The sequence below is a fragment of the Sander vitreus genome, chromosome 21, assembly GCF_031162955.1.
Source record: "Sander vitreus isolate 19-12246 chromosome 21, sanVit1, whole genome shotgun sequence".
NCBI lineage: Eukaryota > Metazoa > Chordata > Actinopteri > Perciformes > Percidae > Sander > Sander vitreus.
This window is the reverse complement of record NC_135875.1, coordinates 6,124,483-6,137,553: the sequence shown is the minus strand read 5'-3', so window position 1 is coordinate 6,137,553 and position 13,071 is coordinate 6,124,483. Positions and strand designations below refer to the sequence as shown.

Genomic DNA, 13,071 nt, shown 5'->3' with positions numbered 1-13,071 from the left:
CGCGGGTGTGATGAGAGCGAAGTGGCCCTGATATCTGTAATTGGTGCGATGGATAAATTTAATTGCAAGAAGTGAGCATGAAACAACAGAAAACATGTTCACATCATCAGCCAATTATGCTTGAATTCCTTTCCTTACTTTAAAACAGGCTAAACTATTTGATTTAACCTAACTTTGGTGATCTAAGTTTACAGATAATTTGAATTTAACAAAATGGATTGGCTAAGCAGTACATGTATAACAACAGAAACTGCAGTCTTTATGTCTGTGGGTAATTTAATAGGAAAGGGGCTTCCACATTTTTATCAAAAATGCAACTCAAGTACAGATATTTGGAAGAAAATGAGTGAAATCAGCACCAGTGTCCCACTGCAGAGCTCGGCTCCACTGTCTCACACTCATCACCATCCTCAGCAGTCATCTCACGCTCCTATTCTACATAATTTTTCACAGACAGCCAAACCATTTCCTGCAGCCAGAGCTATATATGCCTATCCATCCATCAACAGAAACATGCAATCTGTCCTGGGGACACCTTTCACGTTATGCTTATTTGTATTCATCTGATGACTTGTACTTTATTGTATGGATGAACTTTTATTGAGAAGAACGACGAGGTCATTCGTGGAAGAAAAGCAAGGGTCAAGCTGTGTGTCTTTTGCAGTCAAAAATGATTAATTCAGAGCGAGAACAGCAAAGAAAGCAGCGAGGAGTTTTGCCAACATCCGTCTCTTAAAATTTGAACAAATCACCCACTAAAGGAGTTTTCTGTTCCTCTTACAGCTGACGCAGAGGACAGCTCTTTGCTGCTGAAGGTTAGGACTTGTCCCTCAAGCTATCACACAACCATCTGTCATGTTCATTTAAGCTCTGGATCGTTTAAGATTGTGCATCGAAGAAAATCCTCAAACCTCATCAGTATTAGAACTGTAAAAACATGTACATCTCCCCCGTGTCATTCAAATAAAAAAATGTGTACTTCTCATATGCGTCTTGTCTGTGAAGTATTTTAAGGACAGTTAAATCAATCATTCAGACTTAACGAAGCAGACAGCACAGCTGCAATCAGTTTTGCTCTATTGATCTTCTGACAAGCTGTTAAAATACAACTTTAAAAGAATGTACAGTATACATTTAAATGCCAGCATTTGCACAATATTTTTTTCTTTTATTTCATACAAAGTTCCATCTGCTCCGAAGTGCTGCACGTTACTACATAACCTCGACATTAAAACTGTTATCTGCTTTTTAATAAACCAGCTGACGAGCCTCTGGTGGATTCATGTAAAGTCTATTCAAATGTGACATTCAGAGCTGGTACTGTGTGCACTTCTTTGCACAGCTAAAGTGGCTCTGCTACCACCAACAGAGAGAAGAGCAGGTTGAAAAATATTCAGTCGATAGATAGTGGGGTCTTCTGCAGAAACATCCAACAAATACACTGGAAAATTGCTGCAACCATACTTGACCTGTGATTTAATTTAGATCAAGGACACTTGAACAGCTTCAGAAAAAGGACATATCTTGCAAGAATAATCTGGAATTAAGCACCAAATTTGACTTTAAACTTTGGATAGTCCTTATTCAGTGTCCTGTTTCTGCGGTCTGATGGGACCGATGGACGGGGGCCGGTTGGTGAATGGGTGCCACTGGCCCTGGATACTGGGGTTGTCTGTGTGGAAGGGCTTGCGGATGCGTATGATGTCCAGGCCCGACTGATTAGTCAGCTTGGTCAAAAGCTCTGATATCTGCGGAGACGTTTTGCTCGTGACGATTTCTTCCCTCACGTTGCCGTTTACTGCAGGAAGGAAAAAGAAGGAATAATAATAAGAACGAGTCACTTTATAAGGGACATAGATTTCTGCCTAGTGTGAAATGTAACGGTGTCAACAAGAACATCTGATTCTGGGTGAGACTATTTAACTGTTTGAAACCCCCAATGGCATTCAACTTCCACCTACATAGAGGTCTCAAAAATGTGTGTTATACTGCCCCCTACAGTATTTAGGAGTAGTAACATATATTCACACTGCTACTTTACTGTAGTTCACTTTTCGTGTTTCTTATACTAACTCAACACAACAAGCTTAACTTGTATAACTTACCTTAGAACGTAGTGTCAATTTCCCCTGTGATTTGTACCACATTACATAGTTCTTTTCAAGAAACTTTCTAGGAAATTGCAGGACTTAACATACAGCAAACCCTTTTTTATATATAAAGCATGTGCTATAATGAGGAAAGAACATTTAAAATTAGACAGTTGTGCCTTTAAAACACAAGGTACTTACAGTATTCTGCAACTATTTTGGGTATCCTGCATGACTGAGGAGACACGTACACGACAGTTGCAGGGTTCTTCTTGGCATAATCCACCACTCCCTCTTCAATGAACTCCCTGAAAAAAAAGAAGGGAAGAAGTTTTGATGCTGTGCTCACTCTGTTCATGGTGGTCTGTGTCGCTTGTATACAATATCAATTCCCAGAGTAAGAATATCTGATGTTGCCTTTTGTTATGCTGCAACTGATGATTATTTAGATCACATCAAGTAAATTTTTTCAAGAAATAAAACTTACCACAACCTGTATTTCAAATCCAACAAATTTTAGAGCAAAAATACTGTAGTACATACATTTATATGACAACGGTAGTTACTTGGCAGATAAATACTTTGAATATGTGATCAACAAAAGTACAAGTACCTTGACAAACACGGTACCTTTTTCAGCATAGCCAGGTACTTTTACTTTTGATACGTTAAAGGTCCCATGGCATGAAAATTTCACTTTATGAGGTTTTTTAACATTAATATGAGTCCCCCCAGCCTGCCTATGGTCCCCCAGTGGCTAGAAATGGTGATAGATGTAAACCAAGCCCTGGGTATCCCGCTCTGCCTTTGAGAAAATGAAAGCTCAGATGGGCCGATCTGGAATCTTCCCTTTATGATGTCATAAGGAGGAAGGTTACCTCCCCTTTCTCTGCTTTGCCCGCCCAGAGAATTTGGCCCGCCCATGAGAAAGAGAGATGGTGCATTCATGCCACCTCGGAATAACAGGGACCGCTCCCGTAATTACGTTGTTCCAGTGTTCACATGGTTAGGATGGTCAGGATGCCTGTTCTTCTTCTTCTGTTATATTGGCGTTTGGCATAACAACTTGTTGCATGACTGCCACCAACAGTTGGGCGTAGCCTAGAGCATGAGGTGTGTGAAAACCTGGTGAAAACCTGGTGAAAACATGGAGGCCACAATAATTTGCTGCTGTTTTCTTATGCGAGCATACAAACAGCACATCCTCAGGTGTACGGGAAAGGACACGGATAAGGTGTTGTTTTTTATATATATATATATATATATACATAGGCCTATTTATGAATAATTTGAAACATGTTATGTCTGTGTATGTTTCTCGGCAGAGGCGTTTGTCCACAATAAACGGTTTATTGTCATTGAAATATGTTCAGTGAACCAAAGTCGCCTACATCAAACGTCAGTTAACAACGCGTCGCCAACTGGGAAACTCGGTTAGCAAAATCTGGCCCGAGTTTCCCACCTCTGATTCCCACAGGAAGGGACGTGAATGATGACGTTTTCACGATGTCCACGAACGCACGGAGAGACATCATGGGTTGCAAACAAGCAAAGCATGGCAGTTGGTCAAGGCTACACCCCCACCTTGCCCCCTCTTTTGGAAAATAGACTTCAGATACAGTATTAGGGGACCACTAAGGCCTATATAAAATAGACTTCAGATACAGTATTAGGGGACCACTAAGGCCTATATAAAATAGACTTCAGATACAGTATTAGGGGACCACTAAGGCCTATATAAAAGCATCATGTCATGGGACCTTTAGGTAAATGTACCTAATGTAATACTGTTGTAATGTGATGGCAGGGCTTTCATTTCACTCATAAAGAATATTTTTATTTTAAGGTGTCATTATGTAAAGCGTTTGTTTACCTGACTCCCAACGAGCTCTGTGCATTTTTAGAGAAGATGATGGAGACTCGTTTCAGCTGGCAGACATACCGACCGATACCGTTCTGAAGAACGCTCTGAAGGAAACGACTCGGTGTCCCTCTGGATGTCATCGTTTTACAGTCAATGAACGGTTAATTAATACATACAATATCGTTAGAAACCCCTGGACGCAAAGCAACGTTAGCTAGCAACAACATTCATAGAGGACGACTTGACGGGCATGTATATACTGCGTTCCGTCGATGATATGTTCCGGAGGGAAACATATAACAGACATGGCCGTTACAGAAAACAAGACTTCATAATAAAAGCTCTTCCATTAACAAATCAAAATTGTAATCAGTGTAAAAGACACATGTTATATACGTATATTTGAAATGTTTGAGATGTAAAAATTAAAATGTGGCTAGCATAAACATATGAATCCAGTTCGGTACCTTTCCCTGTATGTTTCACACGGACTTGTTTTGAAAACGCATCGAAAAGCCCGGGGTTGAGAGGAGCATGGAGGAAAATGAGGGCAAGCAACAGACCCAGTAAGCTGCATTTTGTGTGTTTGTTCTTGAATTAAACTTTATATTTTTTTGTTACGGCTTAGTCACGCACATTCAGGCTAATTTTCTTGTACAGTTAATGTCCGTTTGATGAAAAATAACGGCTTTCTGCCTCCCTGTCTGTGCTGTCTTTGATAAACACTAGCGTAGGTCATGCAAGAAGACATGTCTTTGTAGCTTTGCTGTGTGTTACTTGATGTTTCTTCCTCTTGTCGTGTCTGTCGCAGGTTCAATACCCTAACCAGATAACTACCTAATGTGGAGGAGCTTGCTGCTGAGGGGCAGCACCTGTCTCTTGCAGGTGGCAGCCCCAAGGTTTCTCCATCAAAGACACTTACCATCCCTCATTGTGAGACTTCTCACTCAAAGGCTCCTTCACAGGCCTCCATGTGGTTTAGACCTTCTTGGGAAAGGCTACTACCAAGACTACCTGACACACAGGTGGACCAGGGCTTATAAAAAGGATGCCAAGTCTACTGTAGAGTTTCCTGTGAGCCCCATCACAATCACAGAGATCAAACAGTATCTGCGATGCAAAGACATTCCCTTCCACGATGGCTACAGCTGCTTCCACATCCCCAGCATCTTTGTGGATCCGTCTGCCCGGAGGGACAGCTTCTCCTTGTTCATTGACAAAACCACCGGACAGTTTCTGTGTAAAGACACGCTGGTGGAAGGGAGCTGGGAGGATCTCCAGGACTGCCTGGAGGTGATGCAGAAGGAGGAGCAGGACTTCCTCAGCCCCCATGTGCTGCTGGGATACCCAGAGAGTTTGGAGGAGCAGGAGGACAGGGAGAGAGAGCTGAGGGAGGTGCAGAGGATCTGGTCCAGCTCTGTGCCCCTCACTGACCTCCCTGAGGATGAGGTTCAGCTGATTAAAACCATGTTCCAGGTAATGTTGAGTGTAAATTAGTGAGAGATGTGCTCATAGAACATGAGTGATTGCATGTTTTTTTTTTTTTATTCGTTTAATAAGTCAAAATAATCAAAGGAACAACAGAGACCATCACATCTTCATCACAATCATTGAAAAGCAGGAAAAGTAAACCTAGCCTATATATTGCTCTACAAAATAAGCTTATAGTTATCCTTGAAATGAGATATGTGAAGAAGATAAAGGTGGAAGAGGCACACAAGCCCCAATTTCCACAATTTCAATGAAAATATTTTCTCTGTCTTTTAATGTGTACAGTAGATCAATATCTCACACTTAGTAAGGATATTGTATCTGTAACGGCATGTAGTGTAAACTGCGAGTAATACTATAACTTGTATAAAGAACTTTTCAAAACTGAATTCTGCAAAGGTCTGAACAGATTAAAACGTTAACAGCATAATAAATAAACATAACAATGAAAAGCAAAGACAAACACTAGTTAAGACATTAAAAGGCTGACAAGAAAGAATTTAAAGACAAATTAACAAAATAATATATGAACAGAACCATACAATAAAACATACTGACACATGGCTAAGAATTTAAATTGTAATATTTTAGATTTGAAGCTTTGAAATGATTATCAAAAACAAATTCACATGGGAGGGATTTGAATGGCAGGTAAATAACATCTCAGGACTATTTTCCTCACAGGACAATGAGCTTTATCACTGTTTTGTTTCAGATCACAAAGGTCTCTAATGCAACACTCAAGAAGTTTGGCGTGAGGCTTTTCAAGCCTACCAAGAGTCTGGTGTTCCCCTGGTTTGGTGGACCTGACTCCTCCCTAAAGGGGGTGAAGCTTCTCTCTGCCCAAAGCACAGACACTGACAAAGTTACTTATAATGAAGCTACAGTCCCAAAGTCTAATTCTTACTACAACCTGTTTGGCCTCCCCCTGGTGGGGCGTATGGACGCGGAGGTGGTACTAACTGGACATGAGCTGGACACTATGGCTGTGAGCCAGGCCACAGGACTCCCCAGCGTGGCTCTTCCACGTGGGGTCAGCTGCCTTCCTCCGGTCCTGCTGCCTTACCTGGAGCAGTTCAATCGGGTGACGCTGTGGCTGGGAGGGGACATTCGCTCCTGGGAGGCATCAAAGATTTTTTCACGCAAGCTGGGTCTGAGGCGCTGCTCGCTGGTGCGGCCAGGGGAGTACCGCCCGTGTCCCGTGGAGGCCCTGGCCCAGGGGAAAAACTTCAGCCACATCATCAAATCCTCCATCCCAGCAGCCCATAAGTCCATAGTGTCATTCAAGCAGCTCAGAGAGGACGTGTATGGGGAGCTGGTGAACACAGAGCAGGTGGCTGGAGTGAAGTGGGTGAGATTTCAGGAGCTCAACAGGATCCTGAAGGGACACCGCAAGGGGGAGCTGACTGTTTTCACAGGTAGAAAACATTACTTGCATAACTGCTAATACACTGCATATATCTATATTATTCTTACCACTATTATAATGTCACTGCTACTACATTGCGCATATCTGTACATGTTGTTCATACACTGTTCATATTACATAGCCATACCTATTCTGCTATTATACCACAGCAAATATATTTCTTGTCCTGCCTATGCACCACCTGTCTATACTTTGTATATCACATTGCACTTTTCTGCTTTTTTGCACTTTTGGTTAGACGCAAACTGCATTTCGTTGTCTTTGTACTTTTGCACAATGACAATACAGTTTAATCTAATCTAATCTTATGTTTAAAGGCCCAATCAGTAATTTCTCCGTGTTTTTGAAAGTAATCATAATTCAAAAATATAGTCCTGGTTCATACTTGTTTAATTAATACTGATGTAAACATACCCTTCTATAGCATCATAAAACGTTAAAGCTGTTACATTATGTATAACATATTAACAGTCAATCAAATGTATAATGTGAAAGATATCAAGTAGTGACTAACCCACAGAAAATTATCTCCCAAACCTGCAGTTGCTCTCCTTGATTTGCTTTTCTGATCCATTAACTCCACAGCAGGGATCCGTTTAGAGCAAAAAAGCTCTGATAAACGCTTCCTGCACATTACCATACATCAGAGAGACCAAGTTGGTGGCAAGTAGCTGCCTGGTGAAGAAATATGATAATTAGGTGATACAAAGTCAGCGTTGTGTTTTCAGCTTGTTTCAATGCCCCCAAGTGGCCGAAAAAACAACGAATGCAGCTTTATCAATCAGTTTGTAAGTAATAGCAGGTTCCAATTCTGTGTTTTTCATTTTGGAACTACCCTCTTTATGGGTCAGCTCTGTGCATCACATATTGGAAAGAATAGGACTTACAACATGCACACACACAGCAGGTCAAGGTTTATTTTCAATCAAACTGTCCAGAAAAAGAGAATATATTTTTGGGCTGTGTACACATCTTTTGGACATGTTGAGTTTGAATATGAGCTGTAAATACTGGTACACGTCATCATTATCTGTTTCATTATCTCTTATCCACTCTGCTATCATGTTTACTAGGTCCTACTGGCAGCGGGAAGACCACCTTTATCAGTGAGGTTGCTCTGGACCTTTGCATGCAGGGCGTCAACACGTTATGGGGTAGCTTTGAGATCAACAACGTGCGTCTGGCAAAGATCATGCTGACGCAGTTTGCCATGCAGAGGCTGGAGGAAAACCTCGAGCAGTATGACTTCTGGGCAGACAAGTTTGAAGAGCTGCCACTCTACTTTATGACTTTCCACGGGCAGCAGAACATCAAGTAAGTCTCATCAATGTTTCAATGGACACAGCTTTCCTTCTTTTTAATGTAAGTGCTAATTTTCACCGAGTGTTCCTCTTCAATCCTTTTTTATAGGACAGTGCTGGACACTATGCAACATGCTGTCTACCTGTATGATATCAACCACGTCATCATCGACAACCTGCAGTTCATGATGGGGCAGGAAAACCTCTCAGTAGACAAGTGAGTAAGAGTTACGTTATGACAAGTTCTATCATCTACCAATAACCGTTTCTTCAAGCACAATACTTTTAAAGTGCATTTTCCACAAATATGGAAATCGTGTTTCCTGTTCCAGGTTTGCTGTCCAGGACCACATTATTGGAGCATTCAGGAAGTTTGCCACCAACAGCAGCTGCCATGTCACTTTGGTCATTCACCCCAGGAAAGAGGAGGATGACCGAGAGCTGCAAACAGCATCCATCTTTGGTTCGGCAAAGGTAAGACAGAGCAATGTCTCGCCTTTCTCAGATTTCAGTTTGATTAACCCGAAAGGGAAACAAATGGTACCGTGCCAGATAACATTTAAACTTTTAGTCATGTTTTAGTGAGAACTGTGTAGGTATATGAATCAAATAATGAAATCAGTTTCATAATTTTACTTGCAATTTAGTACAGTACACTTCATCTTTTAAAGAGAACAAAACAAATGTCATGAACAAAACTAAGTTAAGTAAAATGGAAATGTGCAATTTGTTATAATGTATCAAATACAAAATTAAAATAAATAAATAATAGGTTGTATAGTACAAAAGCAAGGCGCAAAACAATACAAGATAAGATAATACATACTATATTGTTTCATCCATCGTCATGCGTTTATCCGGCGTCATGTCGTGGGGCTAGCAGCTCCATCAGGGGACCCCAAACTTCCCTTTCCCGAGCCACATTGACCTGCTCTGACTGGGGGATCCTGATGGAGGGTGGAGATATAATCCCTCCACCTAGTCCTGGGTCTTCCCCGAGGCCTTCTCCCAGCTGGACGTGCCTGGAACACCTCCCTAGGGAGGCGCCCAGATGCCCGAACCACCTCAGCTGGTATATTGTTTCAGGAATTACATTTTTAAACAACTTTATTTTAAAGCTTTTGTGCGTAACTTTTTGATATTAATGAACGTCCGTTACATTCAAGCCATTGCCAATTGAGTTGCTACAAAGCTAATTAAGACTACCAGCTCCACACAAGTCTTTCTGTATTTCTGAGTATGGCTATGTTCAGAAGATTGTGTGTGGGGGGTGGGGGGGGGCAGTGTGCGATCACGGAATGCTTGTATCATGTGGACGCGCCGACAGTTTTGTTGTCATTACTAGAGCCAGACCGATATATCGGCGGGCCAATATTAGGCATTTTCCAAACTATCGGTATCGGCATTTATAATGGCCGATAAATAAATATTTAAAAAATAAAATAAAAACAGACGAAACACCCTCCATGTTCTGAGTGTTGGCGTTGCATAGTTTGTCCACCAGAGGGCACTCTACAACCTCCCTGTTTGTTTTTGTTCAAAGGACTTTAAGTTTCATAGCTTAAGTTTATATTTTTATACATTTTAGGACTCATAAATAACTACAAATAACTAATGTTAGGAAAATCTGTTTTATTACGAGTTTCTGGATTTAAAAAAATATATATATCGGCCGATATATTGCAATATCGGATTTTTAAATCACCAAATATTTGTATCGATATCGGCCTTAAAAATCCTTTATCGGGCTCTAGTCATTACTCCTGATGGGGGCGACAGAAACTATGCACTATAGCTTTAATTCTTAGAAAATGAGATGCGCCACTGCACATGACCTGACCAAACCTCGGCCATCAAAATAAGATGCCCATATTCATTGATATATACATGTGTATACACTTATGTTTTTACACTCCTTTACCCTTTTTTTTCTATTTTGGCTTTCATTTCAACAATTTCATCATGAGTGTCCTGCTATTTCTGTAGCTACAAACGACTTGACGTTATGATGAAAATACACATGTTCTGACCCTCTTTACAAAGCTCCAGTTATTCGACATAACTCAAGACACATCTTAACCTGTAACCCCTCCCAGGCCAGCCAAGAAGCCGACAACGTCCTCATTCTGCAGGAGAAGAAGATGGTGACGTGCCCCGGCCGCAGGTCCCTGCAGGTGACCAAGAACCGTTTCGATGGAGACGTGGGCATTTTCCCTCTGGATTTCATCAAGTCGTCGCTCACTTTCGCAGCTCCCATCAAGGGCAAGCACAAGCTGAGGAAGGTCACCGCCAAGCCAGAAAATGAGGAGGTGGAGGGGAGCGAGGTGGCAGTGAAGAAGGAAGAGGTTAAAAAAGAGAAGGCAGAGAAAGTGGCCAAAACGACAAAGACTCCACGGACTATTAAGAAGCCTGCAACTAACAATGAAAGCATGCAGAAGTAACTATAATATAGTATAATTCATAAGGAGTATAGATCATGTGGGTCAGTTTTACCACTTCCACATTAACATTTACATGTTTGAAGCCATAGATGTTAGACAGTTTTATGTCCAAAACACAAGGTTCAACTAAAGTTGAATATTAAGTATGTTTAAGCAATGAAAAATGAGCTCTGATTGTACTTCACAATGAAAGTTGATCCAAAAATCATTTGAGGTTAGTAAACATTAATTTCATTATGGAGCAAAGTATGTATGTTTCAACCAGAATGTGAAATAATGATGGTAAAGTGTAAGTACATGTTAAGCTTTTTTATGCAAGTACTACTGTATATTAAGACGGAGTTCTCAGTTTAAAGTGTTGATAAAATACTGTACTTCAATTTCACAAAAAACTACTGTGACACCAAGACCTGGTAATGTTCAGTATTTCATAAACCTACTGTCTGTTTGCCAGGATGATATAAGCACGTGCATATATATATTGTGGGCATTTGTACATTGCTGATTTATCGAATGAACTTTTTTTTTTAATTAAATGCTTGTGATGCAGCTTTTTGTCTGTTTTCATATCTGGTCAACAGGGGGCAGTGTGTGCTTTATACATAACAAGCTCATGAGAATTACCCTCCACAGCAAATATGCCTTTATTTACAACTGGCTGCAGACGTGTTTTTTTATTTAGCTTTGCCTGTAGGCTTTCAGCGATGACTATTTTAACAATGTACTCTAGAGGTGTGTGTGATTTAGAGATATTTGCAAGCTTGAAAGAGCACAATCATGCATATCTGCAAGAAAAATTAATTCTGCACAGTTTAGCACTTCAAACGCTTGTGTGTGATTGCTTTTCATATAAATCTGTCAGATTGGCGATTAGCAAGAACATCAGAAATATTTGGCCTCTTTTTGACCTCCTGTGAGTGTTACTATCTTTTAACGCTGATAATTAGGTGTTGTCAGATTGCACATTATGTTAAAAAGGTTTTCATGCACTGAGCCGTCTCCAGTGTCACATTACACAATCCATTATTTAGACTGACTTAATAAATGCAAATGTGTTTCAAAACATCTTCATAGGAATATTTCATGGGTGAAGTCAATTGCCTAGCCTTGACTGCATTGGTGTGGGATTACATGGAGAATCAGCAGCTTTCAGAAGTGAGAAACTGCATTGTCCTGAGCTGTGAGCTGCTGCAGTATTGAAGCTCTGAGTGTCGTATTTCATCGCAGTCACTGCGAAGCCAAATCAAATTTCAGATTTATTGCATAAAGGGAACGGTTCAGTGTGCTTTATATAAGGGCCTTTGAAAATGTTCAACCTTGGCATCCACTCAGATTTTGCACCCTGGGAGTCACACTCATTAAAAAAATTAAGGATCTTTGCACTTTGTAAAATCTCATTAAGAAACTCTTGTCGCACCAGAAACATCCCATAGCAAGAAGCACGAAACATCAACCACAGATGACATACACCTACAGTATATCATATTTCTAATTTATGATACATGTAATATCAAAATCAATGCAACAGAACCAGAGATCGTATTTTTTATTTCAGGCATTTTTCTTTCTTGTCAAAACCTGGCGCCTACTTTACCCACAATGCAACTCAACTGCTGACAGTTGGCTTCTAGATGTGTGTGTGTTATATGTTATGCTAGTCAGGCTACAGTGGTCTGGTAAGCTCACTTCTTTCTAAATCCTTATTTTTAAACCTTTTTTTATGTTGTAGTCTTCAGCCACAGCTGATGCGATGATCAAATGACATCACTTGAGGCAATTTTATTAGACGTTGCACAGCCGCAAAAGCTTTATACAACTTGTTTTTTCCACATATGCAGTATTACTCCCCAAGAAACTGTAAGCATGACTTTGATGTGTAGAATTGGTGGCGCTTCCCTTTAATATTGTTTTTCCATTGTTTGCCTCGGTCTCGAGGTTCACAGAGATTGGGGCCTCTTTGTCTGCCTCTGAGATCTCTGCTGACTCCATCTCTGTCCAGGGAAGCTCCTGGCCCCACACTCACTTTACACATTATGTGGACCCCTGAGTCCCTCGGTTAGCCGAAGATATTGTTGTAGGCTGTGGGAATAATCCCTGTGAATGTTTGATGAACATAAATCAGTGTAGATGAGATGGCAGGAGGGAGACAGCTCCTGGACAGATGTGGTGATCGCCAGGTTTTTGTTCCATCCTTTTGCTCTCATTTCGTCTTCTCCAAGCGTTCCTTCACTGCTTAATGTTTTCCTGTGAATGTTCTACTGCTGTGTAAGTAGACATTGCTTTCCATAATGACTCCAGGCTGTGTGCTGGATGGGTCTGGGTGTCCTCTTGACAGTGTGGGTGGGGGATACTGCTGCTGAGGACTCTGAATGGGGCTCTTTGTGTTTTGAGGCATTACTGCACCCAGATGATGTCGCCTGTCAGCTCCTTAAAAGAGGGAAAACACACAAAAATG

At 41.0% G+C, this 13,071-nt stretch overlaps 2 protein-coding genes across 2 annotated transcripts; one reads left to right on the top strand and one right to left on the bottom strand.

The window, feature by feature from the left end:
- Positions 1-1,459: 1,459 nt before the first annotated feature.
- Positions 1,460-4,247, bottom strand: mrpl43 (mitochondrial ribosomal protein L43). Its single transcript, XM_078278865.1, has 3 exons — positions 3,964-4,247; positions 2,292-2,398; positions 1,460-1,798 (listed from the first exon to the last, which is right to left on the bottom strand). The coding sequence occupies exons 1-3, from the start codon at positions 4,092-4,094 to the stop codon at positions 1,581-1,583; spliced, it is 456 nt and encodes a 151-aa protein (XP_078134991.1). The 5' UTR covers positions 4,095-4,247; the 3' UTR covers positions 1,460-1,580.
- Positions 4,248-4,441: 194 nt separating this feature from the next.
- Positions 4,442-11,165, top strand: twnk (twinkle mtDNA helicase). Its single transcript, XM_078278864.1, has 7 exons — positions 4,442-4,520; positions 4,766-5,430; positions 6,161-6,863; positions 7,948-8,188; positions 8,285-8,392; positions 8,508-8,649; positions 10,272-11,165. Exons 2-7 carry the CDS (start codon positions 4,795-4,797, stop codon positions 10,614-10,616), a joined length of 2,175 nt encoding a protein of 724 aa, XP_078134990.1. The 5' UTR covers positions 4,442-4,520; positions 4,766-4,794; the 3' UTR covers positions 10,617-11,165.
- Positions 11,166-13,071: the final 1,906 nt, after the last annotated feature.

Bases quoted from the DNA above. Each gene is read 5' to 3' on its own strand.
- mrpl43 (XM_078278865.1), bottom strand. From the start codon at position 4,094: ATGACATCCAGAGGGACACCGAGTCGTTTCCTTCAGAGCGTTCTTCAG. The intron at 2,399-3,963 runs GTAAACAAACGC...CTTTTTTTTCAG, and splicing joins CAGAGCTCGTTGGGAGTCAG to GGAGTTCATTGAAGAGGGAG. The intron at 1,799-2,291 runs GTAAGTACCTTG...TCCTTCCTGCAG, and splicing joins CAAAATAGTTGCAGAATACT to TAAACGGCAACGTGAGGGAA.
- twnk (XM_078278864.1), top strand. From the start codon at position 4,795: ATGTGGAGGAGCTTGCTGCTGAGGGGCAGCACCTGTCTCTTGCAGGTG. The intron at 8,393-8,507 runs GTGAGTAAGAGT...TTCCTGTTCCAG, and splicing joins GAAAACCTCTCAGTAGACAA to GTTTGCTGTCCAGGACCACA. The intron at 8,650-10,271 runs GTAAGACAGAGC...AACCCCTCCCAG, and splicing joins CCATCTTTGGTTCGGCAAAG to GCCAGCCAAGAAGCCGACAA.